This window comes from Gracilinanus agilis, chromosome 3, assembly GCF_016433145.1.
Source record: "Gracilinanus agilis isolate LMUSP501 chromosome 3, AgileGrace, whole genome shotgun sequence".
Classification (NCBI taxonomy): domain Eukaryota; kingdom Metazoa; phylum Chordata; class Mammalia; order Didelphimorphia; family Didelphidae; genus Gracilinanus; species Gracilinanus agilis.
The window spans coordinates 418,666,625-418,688,849 of NC_058132.1; the positions used below are offsets into that span (position 1 = coordinate 418,666,625).

Below are 22,225 nucleotides of genomic sequence, written 5' to 3' on the forward strand. Positions count from 1 at the left end.
TTAAAGAATACATACCTTTTGATCTAGCAATATCAATACTAGGTTTGAACCCCACCGAGATAATAAGGAAAAATACTTGTATAAAAATATTCATATCCATGTTCTCTACGGTGGCAAAATTGGAAAATGAGGAGGTGTTATCAATTGGGGAATGGGTGAACAAATTGTGGTAATGGAATACTATTGCACTATAAGGAATGATAAACAGTTTGATTTCCATAAGAGCTGGAAAGACCTCCATGAACTGATGTGGAGTGAAATGAGCAGAATCAGGAAAATACTGTACACAGAGAATGAAAAACATTGTCGAATGATCAAATGCAATCAACTTTGCTATTAATAGCAATGCAATGATCCAGGACAATCCCAAGGACTTATGAGAAGGAGGGACTTATGAGAAGGAATGCTATCCACATGGAGAGAAAGAACTGTGAGAATAACAACACAGAAGGAAAACATTTGATTTTATACTTGTTTATATGAGTATTGGATGTGGGGTTTTGACTTTTAAAAATGATTAATATGGAAATATTAATATTAAGTGATAATACATGTATAACCCAGTGGAACTGCTTGTAGTCTCTGGGAGGGGAGAGAGGGAAAAAGGGAGGGAAAGCACATGAATCATGTAACCATGGAAAAACACTTAAAAATAAAAAATTTTTTAAATGATCTACATTCCAGTCTAGCAATACCAGATTTAAAACTATGCATATTACAAAGCAGTAATCACAAAAATAATCACAAGCTGGCTAAGAAATAGAGCAATGATAGCAAACCTTTTAGAGAAGTCCTTGGCCAGACCTCACCCATCAAGTGCCAAGTGCCCTGCTCACCTCCCCCCACAGACTGCATGCCATGCACCCTCCCACACACAGAGGAGAAAGAAAGCACTTCCAAAGGGCTGCTGGGGAGGGGGGGGGAGTGAAAAAATGTCATCAGGCACAATGAGGGGGAGAGGGGAGGGGGCAGGGAGCAGCTCCACTTGAGTCCTGCCTTTCTTGTAACAAACTGGAAGAGGGGAAGGGGTGGCTAGGTGCCCATGTGCTCTATGTGTCATCTTCACCCAGGATACCAAAATATGGTCATGAAATAGTCTGAATAAATGAAATAGGTCAGAGAATAAAGTAGAATTGAAGTTGATTAATCCATTCCTGCATTATTTAGGAAACTGGCTTAATCCCGCCAGGAGGCCAAGCAACCTATGCAGGTGGTAAGTCAGAGTCCAAATTCCCCTATGTACAACAAAGGGACATTAGGTACAAATAGGTCACGATGGAATGCAAGGTAAAAAAAGCTAACTTTGGATGAGTGTTTAGGTACATATGAAAAGTAAATATCCTCTGAGTGATCTGAGTGTTATCTACTTATCACTACCTGTGTTTGTGAAGAGGCTTTCTTGACAAATAAGAACCTGGATGTGAAAGGAAATAGCCTTGTATCTTGTAACCTATATAAGCTGCCTTGAAATGTCAGTCTGATACAACTTCCACTAGGGCAGGCTATCCCAGCTGGTAGATTTTTTTCTTTCTTTCTTTTTTTAATCAATAAATAACAGTTCCAATTATTGAATTTCTGGGTGTCTGGACTCGTATTATGAAGTACCCCACTTCAGTCAAAATGAATAATTTAGGTATAAAATATTATATCATAAGCAAATTAGGGGAGCATGGGAAAATGTAATCATCAGATCTATGGATACAGAAAGAGTTTATGTTCAAAGAAGAGATAGAGAATGGTGAGAGTTAAAATGGATGACAACTTGAGCCAGTTTTACAAAAATACAGGTCATTTCCCCAGCTGATAAATGATCAAAGGATATGAACAGGCAGTTTTCAGAAGATGAAATCAAAGCTATCAAGAGTCATATGAAAAAGTGCTCTAAAACACTAATAATTTAAGAAATGGAGGCAAGCAGGTAGCACAGGGAATAGAGCATCAGGCCTAGGAATAGGAGGTCCTGGGTTTAAATCTGCCTTCAGACTATTCCTAGAGGTATGATCCCGGGCAAGTCACTTAACCTCCACTGCTTGGTCCTTACTGTAATTCTGCCTTAGAACCAATACATCGATTCTAAGAAAGAAAGTACTTAAAAATAATAAATAAATGTAAATTAAAACAACTCTTCCCACCAATCCCAGTAGCTAATATGACAGAAAAGAAAAATAACAAATGCTGCTAGGAGGTGGAAAAATCAAGACACTAAGTATCTTGATGCAACTTAAAGTACACACTTATTATTACTTGTGTTTATGTAAGTCATTTTACCTTTAGGTGCTTCAGCTTTATCATCTGAAGAAATTAAGGGATTGGATTTGTCAACTGTATTTTTTGTAGCCCCAAGTTTGTCCCTCATCCCTTGAAAACTTGCCTTAAGTCCCAGACTTTGTCTCAGACCAAACAATAAACCTTAAAGTGCTTAATGATAATAATCAAATCTTAAATACCCTTTTTGTCTTAGAAGACCTCTTCCAGGTAGCCCAGCCCCCGGCTGAAATCTTCCTTTTGTATTCATAGTAAAGCAACAGGCTCTCTCCAATAATCTAGTCTTGGACTCATTTCTTTGCAGCTTGTCTTTAGTTCCCCAAAAGGTATATAAGAACCCTATGGTCCATTATTTTTTGGAAAATCATCTTTGGCAGTGAATTTCCCAGAGGCACTGTCCCTAGAGTTCCAGAGCTTTATCCCTTATTAAGGACTTGTCTCTTATCCTGATTAAAGATTTGGTTTTTCTTACTACAATAGAGGTTCTGTGTTTTTCCAAGTTGACAGACTACACACACATTCACCTTCTAATTGTGAAGTGAATCTTTAAATATTCTTTCACTCCCAACCTACTCCTTCATGGAAGAAAGAGGGCCACGGGTGTTAAACACTGCACATACCCTTTTCTCAATGTATCAATTATTTTTTTTTTTTCTGTCTAAAATAATACTATTTAGGGCAGCTGGGTAGCTCAGTGGATTGAGAGCCAGGCCTAGAGACAGGAGGTCCTAGGTTCAAATCCAGCCTCAGACACTTCCCAGCTGTGTGACCCTGGGCAAGTCCCTTGACCCCCATTGCCCACCCTTACCACTCTTCCACCTAGGAGCCAATACACAGAAGTTAAGGGTTTAAAAAAATAAATAAAATAAAATAATACTATTTGTCATATGGGAATAAAAGTAGAAAAGAAACATGGGATACTATGGTGATGAAATATCAATAAAGTCTTTTCCCATAAGTTCCTCATACTTTATTTCACTTCTTTTTACAAGTCTTCTAATATCCACTGGAGCACATCATATATGTTGCTATTAGGTAAATGACTGAAATATTGGAGTATATAAGCTCTTTTTTTGAAGTAAGTAAACACTCATTATGTACACTCCTTATTCACTTAGAAGAAAAATAGGGAAAATGCATTGCCCAAATCTTTTAAGGCACAACTTCTTGGCATATCATGAAAACACTAAGAGCCAGATACTTAGAACTGCTAAAATGCCCCACTATAAATAAAGAACACTCTTACAGTGCTTTTGGGTAGTCAACAAATCACATGTAGAATGGTCTGGACTAACATTTCCTCCATTTAACCTCCATGTGGAATTTATAACTCAGTAGAATTTGTAGAGTACCTAGGCACATTGTAGTTAATTATTAAATGCTTGCTGAAACAAACTCCACTCTAAAAAAACAAAACAGAGGGCAGCTAGTTTATTCTGTGTGTCGACATGGAATCTAGAGACCCCAAACTTGTGGCCTAGTAAGATCTGATTAACCCCAAGTTTTAGAAATAGCTTGTAGGTTGGAGACCTCCAAAGCTTGTGCTTATTCGCTATTCGCTGTTCCCCGTTCCCCGGAGACTACCCGGCAGGGAATCCCAGACTAGCAGTTGCAGACTGAATAATGGACCCTAGGGTAAATGCTAAATACCCTTTTGTCTTAGGTAGTCTTCCCCAAGGTATCAGAGACCCTTTTCCCCAGGAAGGCACACCTGGGCAGGGACCATCCTTTAGTATCCACTGTAAGCAGCCCCCTTCCTTAACCTAGCCTCTGGCTAGGATTCCTTTTCCAAGCTTGATAGTAAATCCCATCCTTACCTGCATAATGTCAATCATTTTTCCCAGCCCCTATATCTTCCCAAATGGTATATAAGTTCCCCAATTTCTTTTGTTCCTCTGAGCAGTCTTCTACCGTGGTGTCACTCCCAAGGGGTCAGGGAGCAGAGCAAACAAGAGTTCACTCTGCATAAGGCTCAGCTCTGTTTAGAGGCCTAATCAGCCCTCCCCCCCCCTCCCGGTTCCCTAGATTAAAGAGTGGCTTTATGACTATTTAATAGTTCTGTGTTTTTTCTAAGTTAACATGTGTATTAAAAAAGCCAAGCCCTGAGACAGAAGGGCCTGGGTCCAAATCTGGCCTGGGATACTTTCTATCTGTGTGACCTTCAGCAAGTCACTTAACTACAATTGCCTAGTTCTTACTGCTCTTCTGCTTTGGAACCAATACATAGTATTGAATCCTTTCTATCCAACTAAGATGAAGTTAAGGGTTTAAAAGAAAAAACAACTAAAAACTAAATGCCAACCTGAGTAAGGTCATCTAATTGGTTTGTGCAGAATACAAAGATCTACACATTCTTTTTACTCTTCCTTAATCATCTGACATAGCTGACCATCCTTTACTTTTCTGAAACTCTTCTGCTAGTCTTGTGTGAAAACAGCAGAATGTAAAATGACAAAAGCTCAGGCCAGACATCTTACTAAAAGTATGCAGATTCCAGCACTAACCTAAGGTCAAAGTAAGAAGCTGAATGAAAAAAAGGGCAAAACAATTAAGTACCCAATGATAAAGAATTATCTTGGTGTCTAGGCCAGCTCAAGACACAAATACAAAAGTAGAAGTGACACAAAAACATTTATGGAATCAAGTCTCAAAGAAAAAAAATACACCCAAGACACAAGTCCTACAAGAATTCCTAAAAAAGTTAAACAAGAATTAAAGAAAATTGGGGCAGCTGGGTAGCTCAGTGGATTGAGAGCCAGACCTAGAGACAGGAGGTCCTAGGTTCAAATCCAGCCTCAGACACTTCCCAGCTGTGTGACCCTGGGCAAGTCGCTTGACCTCCATTGCCCACCCTTACCAATCTTCCACCTATAAGTCAATACACAGAAGTTAAGGGTTTAAAAAAAAAACAGTTAAGAGCAAGAGAAAGAATGAGAAAAGAACTAGAGAAGAAAGAAAAGAGAATTAACTGCTTGGGAAAGGTACAAAATCTTACTGGAGAAAATAACTGACAGTTAAAACTGGCCGTATGGAAGTTTTATAACACTGTCAATGTGGAATCTAGAGACCCCAAACTTGTGGCCTGGTGGGATCTGATAAACCCCAAGTTTTAGGACTAGCTTGTAAGTTGTAGTTCCCTGTTCCCTTAAGAATCCACCCGAAGGGAATCTCAGGCTTGTGGTTTCAGACTGAATAATGGACCCTAAGGTAAATGCTAAATATCCTTTTGTCATGGGTAGTCTTCCCCAGGGTGTCAGAGACCTGTTCCCAGGAAGACACACCAGGGCTAGTACCATCCTTTTAGCATTCATTGTAGGTAGCCTAGCTACAATTTCTTTCCCAAGATTGATTGTATCCAGTAATGTCAATCATCTTTCTCTGCCCCTGATACTCCCTAATGGTATATAGGTTCCCCAAATTCTTTTGTTCCTTGGAATCATCATCTAACTCTGTGGCACTCCCAGGGGCCAAGGCCCAGAGCACCCAGAGTTCAACCCATGGACTCGGTGTAGGGGCCTTTTCTCAGCCCTGAGACCCCTTGTCCTTAATTAGAGTGGCCTTTCTGACTATTTAATAGTTCTGTGTTTTTTTCAGTCAACAACACCATAAGTCAAACAATAATAAAATCAAGGGCAAAAGCCTGAAAAATTGATAAAGAAATTAAGTATCTCCTAAGGAAAACTGATCTATAAAATAGAATCACATGAAAACCATGAACATAAAAAGACTATCATATGTTCAGAAATCTTAAAACTGTTCAGATATATTTGAAAGAGGGCAAAGTAGAAGTTGAAAGAATCCACCAGTCACCTGAAAGAAATCTCAAAATGAAAACTCTTAAGAATATTATAGCCAAAGCAAGTGAAAAAATACTTCCAAAAGCTAGAAAGAATTTAAGTACTGTCGACATGGAATCTAGAGTTCCCAAACTTGTAGCTTAGTGAGGTATGATGAACCCCAAGTTTAGAAATAGTTTGTAGGTTGAAGACCCCCAAAGCTTGTGCTAGTTCCCAGTTCCCGTGAGAATCCACCCTGAAGGGAATCTCAGGCTAGCAGTTGCAGACTGAATAATGGACCCCAGGGTAAATGCTAAATACCCTTTTGTCCTAGGTAGTCTTGCCCATTGTATCAGAGACCCAGTCCAAGGAAGACACACTCGGGCAGGAACTATCCATCCTTTAGTATCCATTGTGTAAGCAGTCCCTTCCCATACCCCCTAGCCTCTAGCTATGATCCCTTTCTCTAGCTAGAGAGTATCCTTACCAGTATAAAGTCAATCATCTCTCCCAGCCCCTGGATCTTCCCAAATGGTATATAAGTTCCGCAATTTCCTTTGTTCCTTGGAGTCCTCATCTAGCGCGGGTGGCACTCCAAGAGGGATCGGGGAGCAGAGCGAAGCAGTGTTCATTTAGACTCTGCACAAGGCTCAGCTCTGCATAAGAGGTCAAGTAGCCCTGTTGCCCCTTTCCCTTGATTAAAGAGTGGTTTTATGACTATTTAATGGTTCTGCGTTTTTTCTAAGTTAACAGTACCAAGAAATCAGTCAGGATCACTTAGGATTTAGCAGCCACCTTTAAAAAGCAGTGGAAATTTTACATATGACATTCTAGAAAGCAAAAGAGCTGGGCTTATAAACCTTATAAAAATTGTAACCAGCAAAGCTGAGTTAGGAGAAAAAGTACAGGAGAAAAAAACTTTTAATGAAATAAAAAATTTCCTAAAATTCTTGATGAAAGATTAGTTGAATAGAAAAGCTGACAGATAAACACAGGAGTCAAGAGAAGCACAGAGACAAATCTGAGCAAGAAATATCAATTCAATTATTTTTATTATTTTATGGGGAGATGATACATGTAGCACCTCAGGACTCAAAAAATCCATCACCTCAGGTCTATCAGAATGTAATTAGAAATGAGAGACTAGATGTGACTATCTCTAAAGAAGAATGGAATAGAATATGTAGGGAAGAGGGATGGAGTGGGAAGAGAAAAGTAAGAAAATTAATGGCAACAAATCTCTTAAGTAAATTGAGTGCATGAAGTTTAAACCACAAATTCCTGGTAGTGAAGAGGAAAGACATAACATAAATCTTTCATCTAAACTGGTTAAAGAAGAGAAAAATACACACATAACTGGGTAGAGAAATACACTGTACCCTACAGGAAGAAAAGAAAGAAAAAAGGTTGAAGTAAGAAGGAAGTTGCAAATAAGACACTAAAAGCAAAAACTGGGGGCAGCTGGGTAGCCAGGCCTAGAGACAGGAGGTCCTAGGTTCAAATTCGGCCTCAGAAACTTCCTGGCTATGTGACCCTGGGCAAGTCACTTGACTCCCATTGCCTAGCCCTTACCACTCTTCTGCCTAGGATCCAATACACAATATTGACTCCAAGAGGGAAGGCAAGGGCCCTAAAAAATAAATAAATAAATGAATGAATAAATAAATAAATGAAAGCAAAAACACTTTTGAATGGAGTGGGGAAAGGGATGGATAAGAGAAAAGGATGGAGAGAAAGATAAATCATAAAAGCAAATCTGAAATGGAATGAACTCTTCCACAGAATGTAAGAGGCTAGGAGAAAGGATAAGAAACCAGAATCCAAAAATACATTTATAAGAAATACAACTGAAAGAGAAATGGGTACATACAATTAAAATGAGGGTCTAGAGCAGAATCTATTATGCTTCAGTTGAAGTAAAAAAGGTACAAATCCTATTCTCAAGCAAAGCCAAAGTTAAAAAAAAAAAAAAAAAAAAAGCAGGAAAACTACATTTCGTAAAAAAAAAAAAAATGCCCCCCCCCCATCTCTCCCCCCTCCACCCCAGGTAGCTAGATGGAAGAGCCAGGCCCAAAGCTGGAGATTATGGATTCAAAACAGGCCTCGGACATGTCCTAACTGTGTGACAATTTGGATAGTTAGTACTGATTCTAAGATGGAAGGATAAGGTTTGTTTTTCGTTTTTTGTTTTTAAGAAATAAAGATCCTCTAGACAAAGCTAACCTCAGACACTTATTGTGTAACTCTACTTGCCCCTACCACTCTTATGTCTCAGAATCAGGATAGTTAGTAACAATTCTTTTTGTTTTTTTAAACTCCTACCTTCTGTCTTAGAATCAATAGTGTGTATTGGTTCCAATGCAGAAGAGTGGTCTGTTTCAAGGCCTGAAACTCAATTCACTGAGTCACCTAAATGTCCCTTTTAGTATTGATTCTAAGACAAAAGGTAAAGGTTTAAAAAAAATGCCTTAAACAAATTAATATCAGCTATTATTCATTCTACAAGGAGGACCAATGACATCACAGGTTGATGTCTTCACTTTTCAGTAAATTGTATTTAAGTAAGAAGAGTTGCAACAAAGTCTTCAGCCTCGTTTCAAGTAATCAAAGCTGACAAGTATCCGTGATTACAAAACAAGGAATCACATGTAATCTTTTAGGGTAGGTAACTACAACTATATTTTTAGGAGTATAACATATCAATTATAATAATATTAACCATAGCAGAAAAGATAGAAAATTATAGTTACCAGTAAAAGAACTGTTAGCAACTTTGGAATGGTGTTTGGAATTGACTGAATGCTGACTCTTGATAAAAATAACAAAAACAATCACTGAGTCATTCATAGAAATTAGGAATGTGTTACAAAGACAAGATGGTAGTTGCTTTTGTGAAGGATTCTTATTCACTATATGTTCTTTAGAGTTAAAGGCCCTGTGAGGTGTCTTTGGTTTATCTTTAAGACTCCTCCCAGAATCAAGATAGTTAAGTTTGACTCTGTCAGTATTATTTGTAGTATCAATTAGAGATGACTGAAAATTATATCCTAATTAGATTCATTTCCATCTTTTCTGTTATTATATTACTTTCCAAACTACAATGATGAACAGTGCCTGTGACATACCATGAACCAACCATATATTCTAGAGATTGTAAATTCTTCTGATGTCCAAACAAGAAGTCTTAATTGGTACTAATTTAGCAGAAGGACAAGGATAAATGGAGGTTGCCTGTTTTAAACCCTTATTTGGAACTCAATTAACTCTCCTAGCAAATATTTCCTAAATGTTAGTAAAATATTCTGTACATCTGGTTTTATTAATCACTTATATTAAATGACTGTCAAAGGCCTAGCCTATAAAACACTGTTGTACAAGGTCTCTGCCACAGGCTAGGTGTGGTGGGACTTCTAGTTCTAATTCCCCAAAATTAAAATTAGGTCTTCAACTCAGAATGATGGCCTAGTTATTTTTATTTTTTACAAAGTACAGTGGCAAGCACTTTTTGTGGTGGCAAAAAACTGGAAAACAAGGGTTATGCCCTTCAGTTGGGGAATGGCTGAACAAATTGTGGTATATGCTGGTGATGGAATACTATTGTGCTCAAAGGAATAATAAACTGGAGGAATTCCATGTGAACTGGAGAGACCTCCAGGAATTGATGCAGAGGGAAAGGAGCAGAGCCAGAAGAACATTGTACACAGAGACTGATACACTGTGGTAAAATCGAATGTAATGGACTTCTGTACTAGCAGCAAAGCAATGACCCAGGACAACTATGAGGGATTTATGGAAAAGAATGCTATCCACATTCAGAGGAAGAACTACAGGAGAGGAAAACATAGAAGAAAAACAACTACTTCAACACATGGGTTGATGCGGACATGATTGAGGATGTAGACTCGAAAACAACCACACCAATGCAACTATCAATAATATGGAAATGGGTCTTGATGTATGACACATGTTAAAAGCAGTGGAAATACGCATCTGCTATGGGGAGGAGGGTTGGGGGGGTGAAAGGGAAAGTTAAGAACATGAATCATGTAACCATGGAAAATTTTTCTAAAAAGTTAAAAATTAAAAAAACAAAAAACAAAGTACAGTTGCAAGACAAAAGTCAGAATGACTGAGGCTGGCCCAGAATACAGTGGATAACAGTGTCTTTGATGTCTCACCAAGCTTTAAGTGTTCCACAGCCACTAAATATGTATGCACAAATAGCATAATATCAAAAGGTAAAGGAAAATTAAATGAGATATAGAAAGGAACTACAATTGAGTAAAATTTATATTTAATAAAACACCTTTCAAGCAAAGACAAAAATTAGTTAGAAAATAAATAATATCCCCAAAGAATGAATGGGCCAAAGAACAAAATCATAGAAACTAATAAGGACAATTTTTTAAATATTAAATTTGTGGGTCAGAGCCAAAGTAGCAATTAGGTGGACATTTGTATCTCTAAACTCTTTCATCAATGAAAGAAAGAACAGATTAATGAATTGGGCATACAATTAAAAATGCTAGAAAAGGAACAAATTTTTAAAACACCAATTACACAACAAAATAGAAATTCTGAAAACTAAAGGATTGAAAAAAATTTAAATTAAAAAAACTTCTGAATTAATAAAACAACTAGGAGTTACTTTTATGAAAAACAACAACAAAATAAATAAACCATTACCTAGTATGATAAATAAAAAGAAAACTGAATCTCCAGCATCAAAAACAAAAAGATAAATTCACAACCACTGGGGGGTGGGAGGGAGGGATTATTACGAGCTATTTCACTCATCTATGTGCCAACAAAATTGATAATTAAGTGAAATGGGTGAATACTTATAAAAATATAAAATGTTCAGATTAACAGAACAGGCCCACCCCACAACACTTAAATAATCTTATCACAAAAAAAAAAAAAAAAAAAAAAAAAACAAGAAAGAAAATTGAACAAATCATAATTGAATTCCCAATTTAAAGGTCCAGATGCATTTATAAGTGAATCCCACCAGACATTTAAAAAACTCATTCTAATATTACATAAACTAAGGTGGGGTGTGGAGGGCCTACCAAATTCTTTCTAAGACAGAAATATGGTCTTAATGCCTAAAGCAAGTAAAATCAAAAGAAAACTATAGACTAATCTCTCCAATGAATATTGATGCAAAAATTTTAAGTAAAAAAAAAGCTAGAAAAACTAGACAGTAGTTTGTCAGAAGCAATAGCTGAAATGAAAAAAAGGATATATAATACAGAACTCTAATGTTCTCACTTTAACTTTTAGCATCTATGTTAATTTTACTGTGCTCTTCTCGCTCCCCAACCCCCCCAAAAAAAACATCCAAGTAAAAGCAGAAGAATTGATAGGTACCACCCAGCAGATCTCCAAGGAAGAGACTTTTGCCCCACTCTGCTGAAGTGGGACACTTCACAAAACGAGTCCAGAGGGGGCAGCTGGGTAGCTCAGTGGATTGAGAGCCAGGACTAGAGATGGGAGGTCCTAGGTTCAAATCCGACCTCAGACACTTCCCAGCTGTGTGACCCTGGGCAAGTCACTTGGCCCCCATTACCTACCCTTACCACTCTTCCACCTATAAGTCAATACACAGAAGTTAAGGTTTTAAAATTTAAAAAAAAAAAAAAGAAAAAAGAAAAAAGAAAAAAAAAGAGTCCAGACACCCAGAAGTTCAATTATTGGAACATATATTTATTTATTAATCTGCTGATTAATAAATGTACTGGCCAGGACAGACTTTCCTAGTGAAAGCTGCACCGGACTGAAGTTACAATGCAGTTTTTATAGGATGCAAAATACAAAGCAAAGAATGTCTGTTAATGAGACATAACCTTGATGACCAGGTGCAAAATAATTGAAGTAATCAGCAAGCCTTATCTCTAGAAGCCAGATGTATCATTAGCATGGGGTACAGGATATTCCATTGTATATCTTATCCTATATTGGCTTCCTTGCTAGTAAGGGAGTCACTTTCTCATGGACACTGATGACATGTTGTTTTAGTTGTGAGATGACTGACCTTCACAGGAAAGCTCATTCCTAATTTTTGCTTTCTCCAGGGAGAAGTAGGTTTTCTGATCAATGACTTAGTTTACCTCACACTTCACTGTTCCCCTTCATACCCCATGTCTGTCTCCTGCCTCCACATGTCCTTGAACCACATGCCTGGTCCCTACCCTCATCCAGTGGCAACCTCCTTCCAGCCTCCAGCCTTCCTTTGGAATTATTCATGGTTGACTCTGAGTAAATGAAACTGCAGAAAGCAAAGGGGTAGAGGGGGCTACTGTAAACAGAGAAATGTAAAACTAACAATTCTTGGCTAAGAGGACAAAAAGATAAAATGACAAATGATGGAGGAGATGAAGGGGATGTCTGGTCAGGGACCCTAGTTTTTGTTAACCCCATAAACAGAAGTCAGTTAGAACTAAGCCTCCAGGCTCCACCACAAGATGATTCTCTTGTCTTAAGTTTGGGATGATATGGTCTAAAAAAAAAAAGGCCAAGCAAGTAAAAATCTGGTTAAGATGGCTTATGTTTTTCTAACCAAGATTGCCAGAGGAAGCTGTCTCTCATGGAGTAAGTCGGCATCCCTTGAATGTCAGAGAGGAAAAGTAATCAGTCACATCTGAAAGCCAGCCCCCTTTCCCTAGCTGCAGATTGATTCTGAGGATTAGTCTTGTTTCCTAACAATGAAATAACAGAAAGAAGCTGAGAACTATTAACCATGCCCTCTTATTAAAATGTCCACCAATCACAGTTGTCTTATATTTGCCAGGGGAGGTCCAAATGATGTGAGACCAAGTAAAAGGAAAACACATCTATGTTTAAAAGATGCTGTGGGCCCTCGCCTCTGGGTCTTTGGCATAAATAGAGGTTAGTCATAAGACTCTCTTTGTTACCAGTTTTCATATTTCTGCTAATAAAGGATATCTGACTCAGAGAATTGCTTCAGTCTTCTCTTTGTTAAATTCTGCTTGCAACAGGTGTACCAATGCATTGTTGGTGGAGCAGTGAACTAGGTTCAGTCATTCTGAAAAGCAATCTGGAGCTATGCCCTCAAAACTACCAAATTGCACATTACTCTCTGGTACTAGAGGCCACTCCCTTCCCACCCAGCTAAAGCAGAAGGGCCCTGTTACAGTGGCCCCAACATGTGGACCACACACCAAGCCATGAAAACCAGTGAGGATCTGCAGCAAAACCTGTCACCCCAGATGATGGCCAGACTGAAAAATGAGAAAAATAAACCATCTTTGAAAACTGTAAAAAATCAAATAAATCAGAAAACTCTAAATATTAGCCAATCTAGCGGAAAAGTCTTCTTTCTTGATTTGCCAAATATTGTGATCACTGAAAGACTGGGAAAGGACCTCAAGGAATTCAGATAGATCAAAATTGAAGAGTTTCTTAGAAAAGAGTTTCAAATAAAAAGGAAGTAAAATATGTTCAGAGTGGGGTGTCTTTCTCCTATTCTAAATCCAGAATCAACATATACAGGAGGAAATATTTTACCTCATCCTAGCTGTGATGGAAGTTCATTCAAAACTCCAGATTCAGTATGGATATGAAGAGGAAAATTATGAGTTGAAAAAGCTATCAATGAGCACGAATTCATCCCTTTAAATAGTACACTGTTAAACGCTTTATTCTGGGGAATGAAAATTCTTCACATTGATGATATCTACTATATTGAACAAAAGAAAAAAGAATTGTAGCTGATCAAGAAATCAGGCATATAATTAAGAGATGTGGGGAGACAATTTGGTATTAAGGAACAAAAACAGGAAGGTTTAAAAAGCCATTTGTAAAGGTGGAAGATGCAAGCCACCATTACAGACCATTTTATCTTTAGTTGTCTAATATACCTCATAAACTATTTTGTTTCTAAAGCCCTGTAGTCCTTTTTATTTTTTTTAAACTTACCTTCCACCTTAGAATCAATACTGGTTTCAAGGCAGAAGAATGGTATGGGCTAGGCAATGGGGGTTAAGTGACTTGCCCAGGTACCACAGCTTGGGAGTGTCTGAGTCACATTTTAACCTAGGACAGTGATGGACAACCTTTTGAGCTTGGTGTCAAAATTCGCCAAAAAACAGAGCATAACTCAGGTAATGTGTCACTTCAAGAAAAAAAACACCATAATTTTGAGATATTTATAGTTTAAATAACAAAAATGTATAATTGTAATATATAACTGTATTTAATAAACCAAAATAGGTAAATTAATATAGGTAGAATTGTCATCTATAGTGCAAAGTATCTACACTACAGCAAATGTTTCATCCTCAGCATGTGGCCCCATACTTCTCTGTACAGCCGCATGTCATCAAAAACGACCATGCATGTCAGCACTGACATGTGTGTCATAGGTTTGCCATCACCAACCTAGGACCTCTAGGCCTGGCTCTTAATCCACTGAGCTACCCAGATCCTCCCTTCCGTCTTTTTGATTTGAATAAAACATCTACTTGGCAGAAGCAAACCCAAGCCAAACAAGGGGGCTTAGAACAACAGGATAAGTCGTGAACCAGATGAAATGTGCTGCCCCTCTTGGACGGCCTCACCTCAAAAAGAACAAGAAGGTGTACTGTGTGTGCTGCTCCCAGAGAAAGTAGGTGCTGCAAATCCATTTTCTAAAAGAACAGTACAGAAACTTTAAACAAAGTACTCAGTATCAAGTTGTTGAGGATGATATATCCAAGTTGGTGTATGAGTTTGCAGAAGAGAAAAATACAGTATTGGATCTTTTACTCCCATAACTGGAGATATTAAAAGAATTTTGAACCTGAAAAACAACTGGAACCATGTTTCCCATAATGGCCTTTAAGAAGTACCCAACAGCTAATAAAACCAAACAGGTAAAAAAACAGAATCTCCAAAGTCAAGAAAGCAGAGATTCTATACAGAAGATTGCATGCAGTTCAGAGTCCACATATTCATTTGCTTCATGCAGTCCATGTCCTTACAACTCAAAGAACATTTGAATTATAGAAAATCTTATATAATAAATCCAGTGAAGAAGGGCATTAAGCTGGATTGCTTTGAAAAATCTCTGAAAAAAAAGATATGAAGGGAAGTACTCCTGAAATTTCTGAACTACAAATGAAAAAGAGCTAAAAACAAAATGCTGCCCATATATTCAAGGGACATTTTATGCAAGTTTCTGATTTTAATGAAACAGATAAAAATGTGTCTCAACTAAAACTTAAGTCAGAACACTTTTTCCAGATACCTGTCAAAAGAAAAAAGGCACTAATTTCCCACATAGTTCTAGTTCTAGTTTTGGAGTCATCAGCAACTCATCAAAACAACCTACATACAAGTCAAGCCAAGATGGTATCTCATAACCATCCTGGTGAAGAACCTAAAGTAGTCAATGTCAAAAGTATAGACAGTTTATCTTCAGGGAAGCTATACTGAAAAGTAAAAATAGTATTGGGAAGAAACAAAAAAATCAGTCAGAAGAAAAATGACAAATTAGATTTGGGGAACAAAAGATAATTTCCTGCTACTAAAGAAAACTGTATTTGTGGTTCTTTAGTGGAATTATTTCAAACCAGTGAAGAAAACTTTGAGTTTATAAGCTATTCTGAAAACTGTGATCAATGTGATATGTTAGAGGTTTGAGAAGAAGAAAACAGGAATGGTTTGTTGCCCGTGTTTCTCTCTTCCCCTTCTTCAACCTCCACATTTACTGCGTTTTAGTGGTTTTTTTGTTTTTGTTTTCAATTCATATTTTCTACATGATGATTATATTCCTGAAAATATTTTTACATATGTGTAAAAATTCTTATTTTATTATGTGTCAACTGTATATATTAATAACAAAATGTAAATATGAAGAATAAAGATGATTATTAGTATTTTCTTAAGAATTAAATGCTTTTATATAAATAAATGTAACTGAATTAAGGAGTCTGGCTACATAGCTTGCATACTGTGCACATAATTTCCAAATAAAGCTATTTCTGAATGAACAGATGAATACAAACTTGCACTTCAATGAAGATGACTTGCACTGGAAAGGTAATTTTCATAACAGAATTCATAAAAAGTGTCTCAAATAAACCTACTTGAGCACTAGATCTGTGACAATATATGTACCACTGAAAATTGCATGTCATGATAAAAGGAAATATTTACAAATTAGTGTTCAAATGAGTGAGTGTTGCCTTAGGAACTATACTTGATACCTGTTGAGCAATAGTCTAAGGCCTTGTTGGTGAAGCCTCGGCAGACATGCACAGCCAGCACTTGGGGAGCTGCTCTATTTCCCCCTCTTTCAAGAGGCCATTATTTTGCATGCCCCATCCTGTCCAGCAGCCCAAAGCAAACACTTTCTCCCTCAACTCTCTCTGGTAATCAACAGCTTGAATTTGCCCTCTGGGCACCTGAACTGGGAAATGAATCACCAACCCAGGTCTAAGGTATGTTATTGATTATTTATCCTTTGATTTTCTTAAAGAACTGGGTATATATCAGTACAATTTAAAGAAGAAAAGAAAAAATAACTTGTCCATATTCTTTTACCCAGTAATAACATTACTAGGTCTATACCCCAAAGAGGTCAAAGAAAAAGAATCCAGATATAGAAAATATTTATAACAGGTTTTTTTTTTGTAGTGGCAAAGAATTAGAAATTTAGGAGATGCTTATTGATTAGAGAATGGCTAAAAAAGTTATGGTATATAGACATAATGATATATTATTATGCTATAAGAAATGATTGTGAAGTGTTCAAAGAACTAAAAGAAGATTTATATAAACTTACCAAAACTAGGAGAAAAGAACCAGGAAAACATATGATATAAAGTCTACAAAAATTTAAATGGGAAAACCTTTTTAAACTCTAAATGAGGTATAATCATAAAAATTAAGCCTAGCCTTGGAAAAATTAAGAAAGTAGAATTCCCTTTTTTGCAAAGGTATAAAATTTTACATTAAGAAATATTGTCCATATTCTCATACTGTTGATGTGTTGGATGGCTGATGATTCTTTTTTATGTTTTCTTATGATATGGCTGTGTAGATAAGAGAGAAGGCAAAGAAACATCTGCAAATTAAAATGTGATATGAAAACAAAAGAAAATTTAAGAAGAAAATTCAAAGGGTTTTTGTTTCAGGAAGGAGTTTGGGGCCGCGTTCAAAAACTGCAATTTATGTCACAATGGCCCAATTCAGTCTTTTGGTAAACAACTATCTAAAATATGTAGTGACAGACCAGTCCTATCCTTCAAACTAGGTATCATGATCTATACATTAAGTATTTTTCATCCATTTGTTGTTTTCTTGGGTGATTAGGAATCTCATTTAAAAGGTTCTTCAATGCTTCAAGGATTAATATAATTTTGTGCACTGTCATCAATAGCGGATCTTTCTGATTTTCCCAGGGTGATGGCTTGCCTTGCTCATGAATTGGATTTCAGTGAGACATAGTTGTGTGTAATGTGCAAGATAAAATGACTGAGGAAACAAAGGTTCAGTCTTCCAAGCATATAAATTTATTAAGCAATGCATGTCAGCAACTGCCCACCAAATCAAGATCAAGCCCCTTTCTCAATCTTAGGGCTGGACCCTAAATAGAGGGGAAGAAAGACTTTATACATTAAAAACAATTAATCAAATAAGACCAATTAATTAAAAGAAAACAATACAATATAAAATAATCTGATTTCTAACTGGAGGAAAGATTAGAGGCTTTACAAGTTGGGAGGGGGAGAATGAATAGGTGCAATTTCCTAAGATCAGAAAAAGAGATGTCCCACTCCTCCCCAAGAGTCTATAAATAAGTCTGTGATTTTGCCCAAACCTTTTTAATTGCTCCTTCTTTCAGATAGCTGGAAAATCAAGCTCAAAACCCTTAAAACTGTGTTGCCTCCAGCACACATTTATTCTGTTTATACTTGGTCTAGTCTAGCTGATCTTCCAATCTTTGTTCCTCTACATCTGGGCCAGACTATTTTTCAATGTGTAATGGTGTCACAGTTGGATTCATGATTAAGATAGTGATAAAGGACAGAGAAGTCCAGCTCTCCCTGCCAAAAAAAATCTCAATATCTCAAAAAGACTCCAGAAAAATCAATGATAGAGAAAAGCAAAAAGAAACAGAAATAAGCACCTCCACCTAATCCAGTAACAGCAAAATAAAACAAAAACACAGGGAGAAACTGACAAAGAATGATAGAAGCTGTGATAACCAGGGAAGCCAGCAAGCTCTTAAATAAACATGGTATACATGATTAGCAGAAGTGAGGAGCCTCAGAAGTCAGTCCAAGTTCCCACAAATAAACCTGAGGCTAGACTACAAACCTACCTGGTCAAAACACAAACAATATACAGACTGAGACAAAAACCTTGGTTTGAGGTAGAGAGTAAAGTTTAATACCAGCCACCTTATCTTCTGCAGGAGTAACATTTAGAATAAAGAGGGGATGAGATCTAAAAAAAAACCTATTCAACCATGCAAATACTGGAGAGGAACTGGCTGACTGGCAAGAGCACAAATTCCTAACAAGGAATCAAGACTGAAAATACAAGTAGAAGAAAATCCAGAACACAGTAAAGAAATACTACAGCGAAAGAGAAACCCCCAAAAAAGAGAGGAAACACCAAAATTAGCAGATCCCTCTGAGGAAAAAAAAAAAAGGTTACGTTACAAACATAAAACTACCTATAAAAAAAATTAAACAGAATAAAAATAACATTAAAATGAACTCTAAAGACTGGTTTCTACTCTAGTGCTTGTTTTACTCAAGTTCACCCTCCACCAAGCATTAATTTCCTAAGACTTTCATTTGATATTTGCACATGCTAAGTCATATGGTTTTATATTTATGATATTATATATAGAAGTACTGAAATAGTAAGCCTCAGAGTGATTTATAGGGCTGGGAAAATGAGGATACAACAATTCTGAAGAATTGGAATTTCACGTGAATCCGAAAGACAATGGGCATCAGTGTGGGTTGGGTATATTAATAATAACAATCCACAGCTTGCCAAGTGCTTTAAATACATTATCTAATTTTTTTCAATGTTTCTACTCCTATTTGTAACATGTTAACAACATGTCTTTGTGCACAAGATATGACTTTCAAATCTATATCAAGCCTTAGTTTCTTTACCACAACTCCAGTCCTTCATAGCTCATAGTTTAATGGAATATCTCTTCTGAGATGTCCTGAAGGCATTCCAAATGACATACATCAAAACAAATTCCCCTTTTTTAAATTCATCTCCCTTCTCACAAATCCTGGTTTCTGCTATGGGACACAATAATTTTTTTTTCATTTGCCAATATTTTTTTAACTTAATTACATGAAAAAAAAATTTCACCGTCACTTTTTTTTACATTTGAGTCTATCTCTCACTCTCTTCCCTCCCTCTTCCCCAAACAGCAAGCAATCTTTGTAGTTTTTACATGTGTAATAGTATAAAACATCTTTCCATATTAGTCCTTTTGCGAAAGGGAACTCTAACAAACAAAAGAAAGTTCAGAAATAAAATTAAATATACTGGGTCTCAGTCTGCATTTAGACTCCATCAGTTCTTTCTCTGAAGGCAGACAGCATTTTTCATGAGTCCTTGAGGATTTTCTTGGGTCACTGATTGCTAGGAATAGCTAAGTCATTCATAAATATTCATCATATAATGTTGCTGTCACTGTGGACAACGTTCTGGTTCTGTTCACTTTACTTTGCATCAGTTCATGTAGTGGACAACACAATCTAGCCAGGTACTTAAGTTAACATGTAGGGGTCATTCTTGACCAACACCTCCTTGTGCCTCACCTTTCATAACCCATATCATTGCTACTCAAAACTACTCTCATTCAGGCCCTCAGCATCACCTCTTGTCTAATGCTACTTCTTTAAACTAGATAAAAATACTACAGACAATCCATTTTCATACTTAGTAACATAATCTTCACTGATTGGAAAATAGAGACTGATAGGCTATAAGATGGCAAAGTTAAATTTTTGATCAAATGCTTTTAGAGATTAGCCAACATCTCTGTGATAAATGAATTAACTCAAACATTAGCTATGTGTAAAAGGGTTTGGAGAAGAAATAATGTCAGTCAAAACATCATCCAAACAGGAAAAAACCTAGACTAAAATTAGAACCTATTTTACATCTCTAAAGTATGGCTTTGTTTTTCAGATGTGAGCATCTCTTCATGTCAGGATGTTTCATAAGAAAATAATCTAACTTCAGCACAGAGAAGGAAAATATATGTGTATATATATCAGACATTTGAAATACTTAAAAACTTATGGGGCAAATCATCTGTGTTAACACTGGGGATAAGAATAAAGACAAATAAATAGTCCTTGCTCAGTCTAATGGGGGAGACATGTAACCATACACAAAATATGTACAAGAAAAAGAGAAGAAAGAAGATACCAAGGACTGGGAAAAGCTTCTTGCAGAAGGTGGAACTTTAGATGAGACTTGAAGAGTCAAGAGGTATATATGAAGAGGAACAGCATTCCAGACATGGGCAACAGCCAATAAAAAGGTAGGGTCAAAAGACAAAATAGCTTGCAGAACAGCACTGTTCCACTGTCACAGCAACTGCATCACAGAGTTCAAGTGGAGGAGTAAGGGGAAAGCTGGAAAAGTAAGGAGGAGCCAGGTTATGAAGGGCTTTAAAAGCCAGAGGATTTTATTTAGATCCTGGAGTGTAAAACGGAGCCACTTAAATTTAATGAATAGATGTTCAAGGGGTGGTTGCACCTGGTCAGGCCTGCTCTACAGGAAACTAACTATGGAAGATGTACTGGAGTGGGGAGGATTACAGGAAGAATGAAAAACCACCAGGCTTTCCCAGTGGTCCAGGTGTGAGGTGATAAAGGCCTATACAAGAGTAGTAGCTGTGTCAAAGGTGAGAAGGGTCTTTATGAGAGGGATGATGCAAAGGTGGAATTGACAAGCCTTAGCAATAGATTGGATAAGTGGTGGGAGAGTGAGGAGTGGAGGATGACACCTAGGTTTAGAGGCTGGGAGAATAAGATGGGGATGACCGATGACCTCAATAGTAATAGGAAAGTTAGAAGAGGGAAAGGTGTAGGGGGGAAAATGAATTCAATTTTGGAAATGTTGAGTTTCAGATATCTACTTGGACATCCAAATTGAGATGTCTGAAAGACAGATAGATTTGAGATATGCAGAAGTTTGGGCTGGAGAGATAGATATGAGAATCATCAGTGGAAAGATGACTAAATCCATAACAGCTGATGAGCTCACTACGTGAATCTCTTAGGATTTTGCAAATCTTTAAAGGGTTTAAATAGTAAATGGCAGTTAACCAGTAGTAGTGCTAAGAGGCAAACCAAGAAGATTTGTATTACTGAAGGCAATGGAAACAAGTGTATCCAGGATTGGGTGATCAACATTATAAATGCTACAGAAAAGAAATTAGAATATGCTAACAATGCTCTTTGGGAAAGTAGTTTCAGAAGAGTATTGGCAGAGATTGCTAGGTGTTGAGTTAGAAGAAAGTCATGTTGGGCTTGGGCTTAAAAACTTTTTCAAGGTGTTGGCCGTGAAAGATGAACTCGGGGTGGAAACTGACATCTGGGCAATTTTCCAACTCAGAAAAGAGGGTGAGGGGAGGGAGGAACCAGGGATGGAGTTTGAATAAGATAACTAACGGATTGATAATCCCTTCACTTGCAACTAGCTCTCAAAAATCAAGGCTGCAAACATGAACAAACTACGAATATGTTATTTTCCTGTTAATTAGGGATTTGGCCTAAGATGGCCTCGGAAGTTCCTTCCAACGCTAACAGGACTCTAGGAATGACGGAGCAACAACACGGAGAGAAGAGGGCACAGGCGCTCAACCGTCTCCGGGCTCCCAGAAGCCGGGATCCCTTTCTCCGAGAATCAGCCCTCCAGCTCTACTCACCCTCACATTTCCCTTCGTCCGCTGCTTGTTCTTCCCACCCATGGCATCTGCCACCGTCAAGCGAGTCCCAGGTTACCCGGACTTCGCGCGAACCCGATCACTCAGCCAGAAGAGAGACTTCCGGGCACGCAGCGCCCACCGGAAGAGAGCTACGGGGAAAACAGCGTCCCTTTCCCTTTCCCTCCCCCCTCCCGCAGCCCGCCTCCCTCCACCTCCCGCCACCCGCCCCCCATCCCCCCAAAAAACCCAACCC

The 22,225-nt window shown here is 37.5% G+C and overlaps 1 protein-coding gene across 1 annotated transcript in view; it reads right to left on the reverse strand.

Moving 5' to 3' along the window:
• The window catches only part of LTN1 (listerin E3 ubiquitin protein ligase 1), a 117,222-nt gene extending 95,187 nt beyond the window's left edge, over positions 1-22,035 (reverse strand). The window contains exon 1 of the mRNA XM_044670278.1: positions 21,973-22,035. Within this exon, the coding sequence (XP_044526213.1) occupies positions 21,973-22,014 (42 nt within the window). The 5' untranslated portion in view covers positions 22,015-22,035. The remainder of the gene's footprint in view (positions 1-21,972) is intronic.
• Between the last annotated feature and the right edge of the window lie 190 nt (positions 22,036-22,225).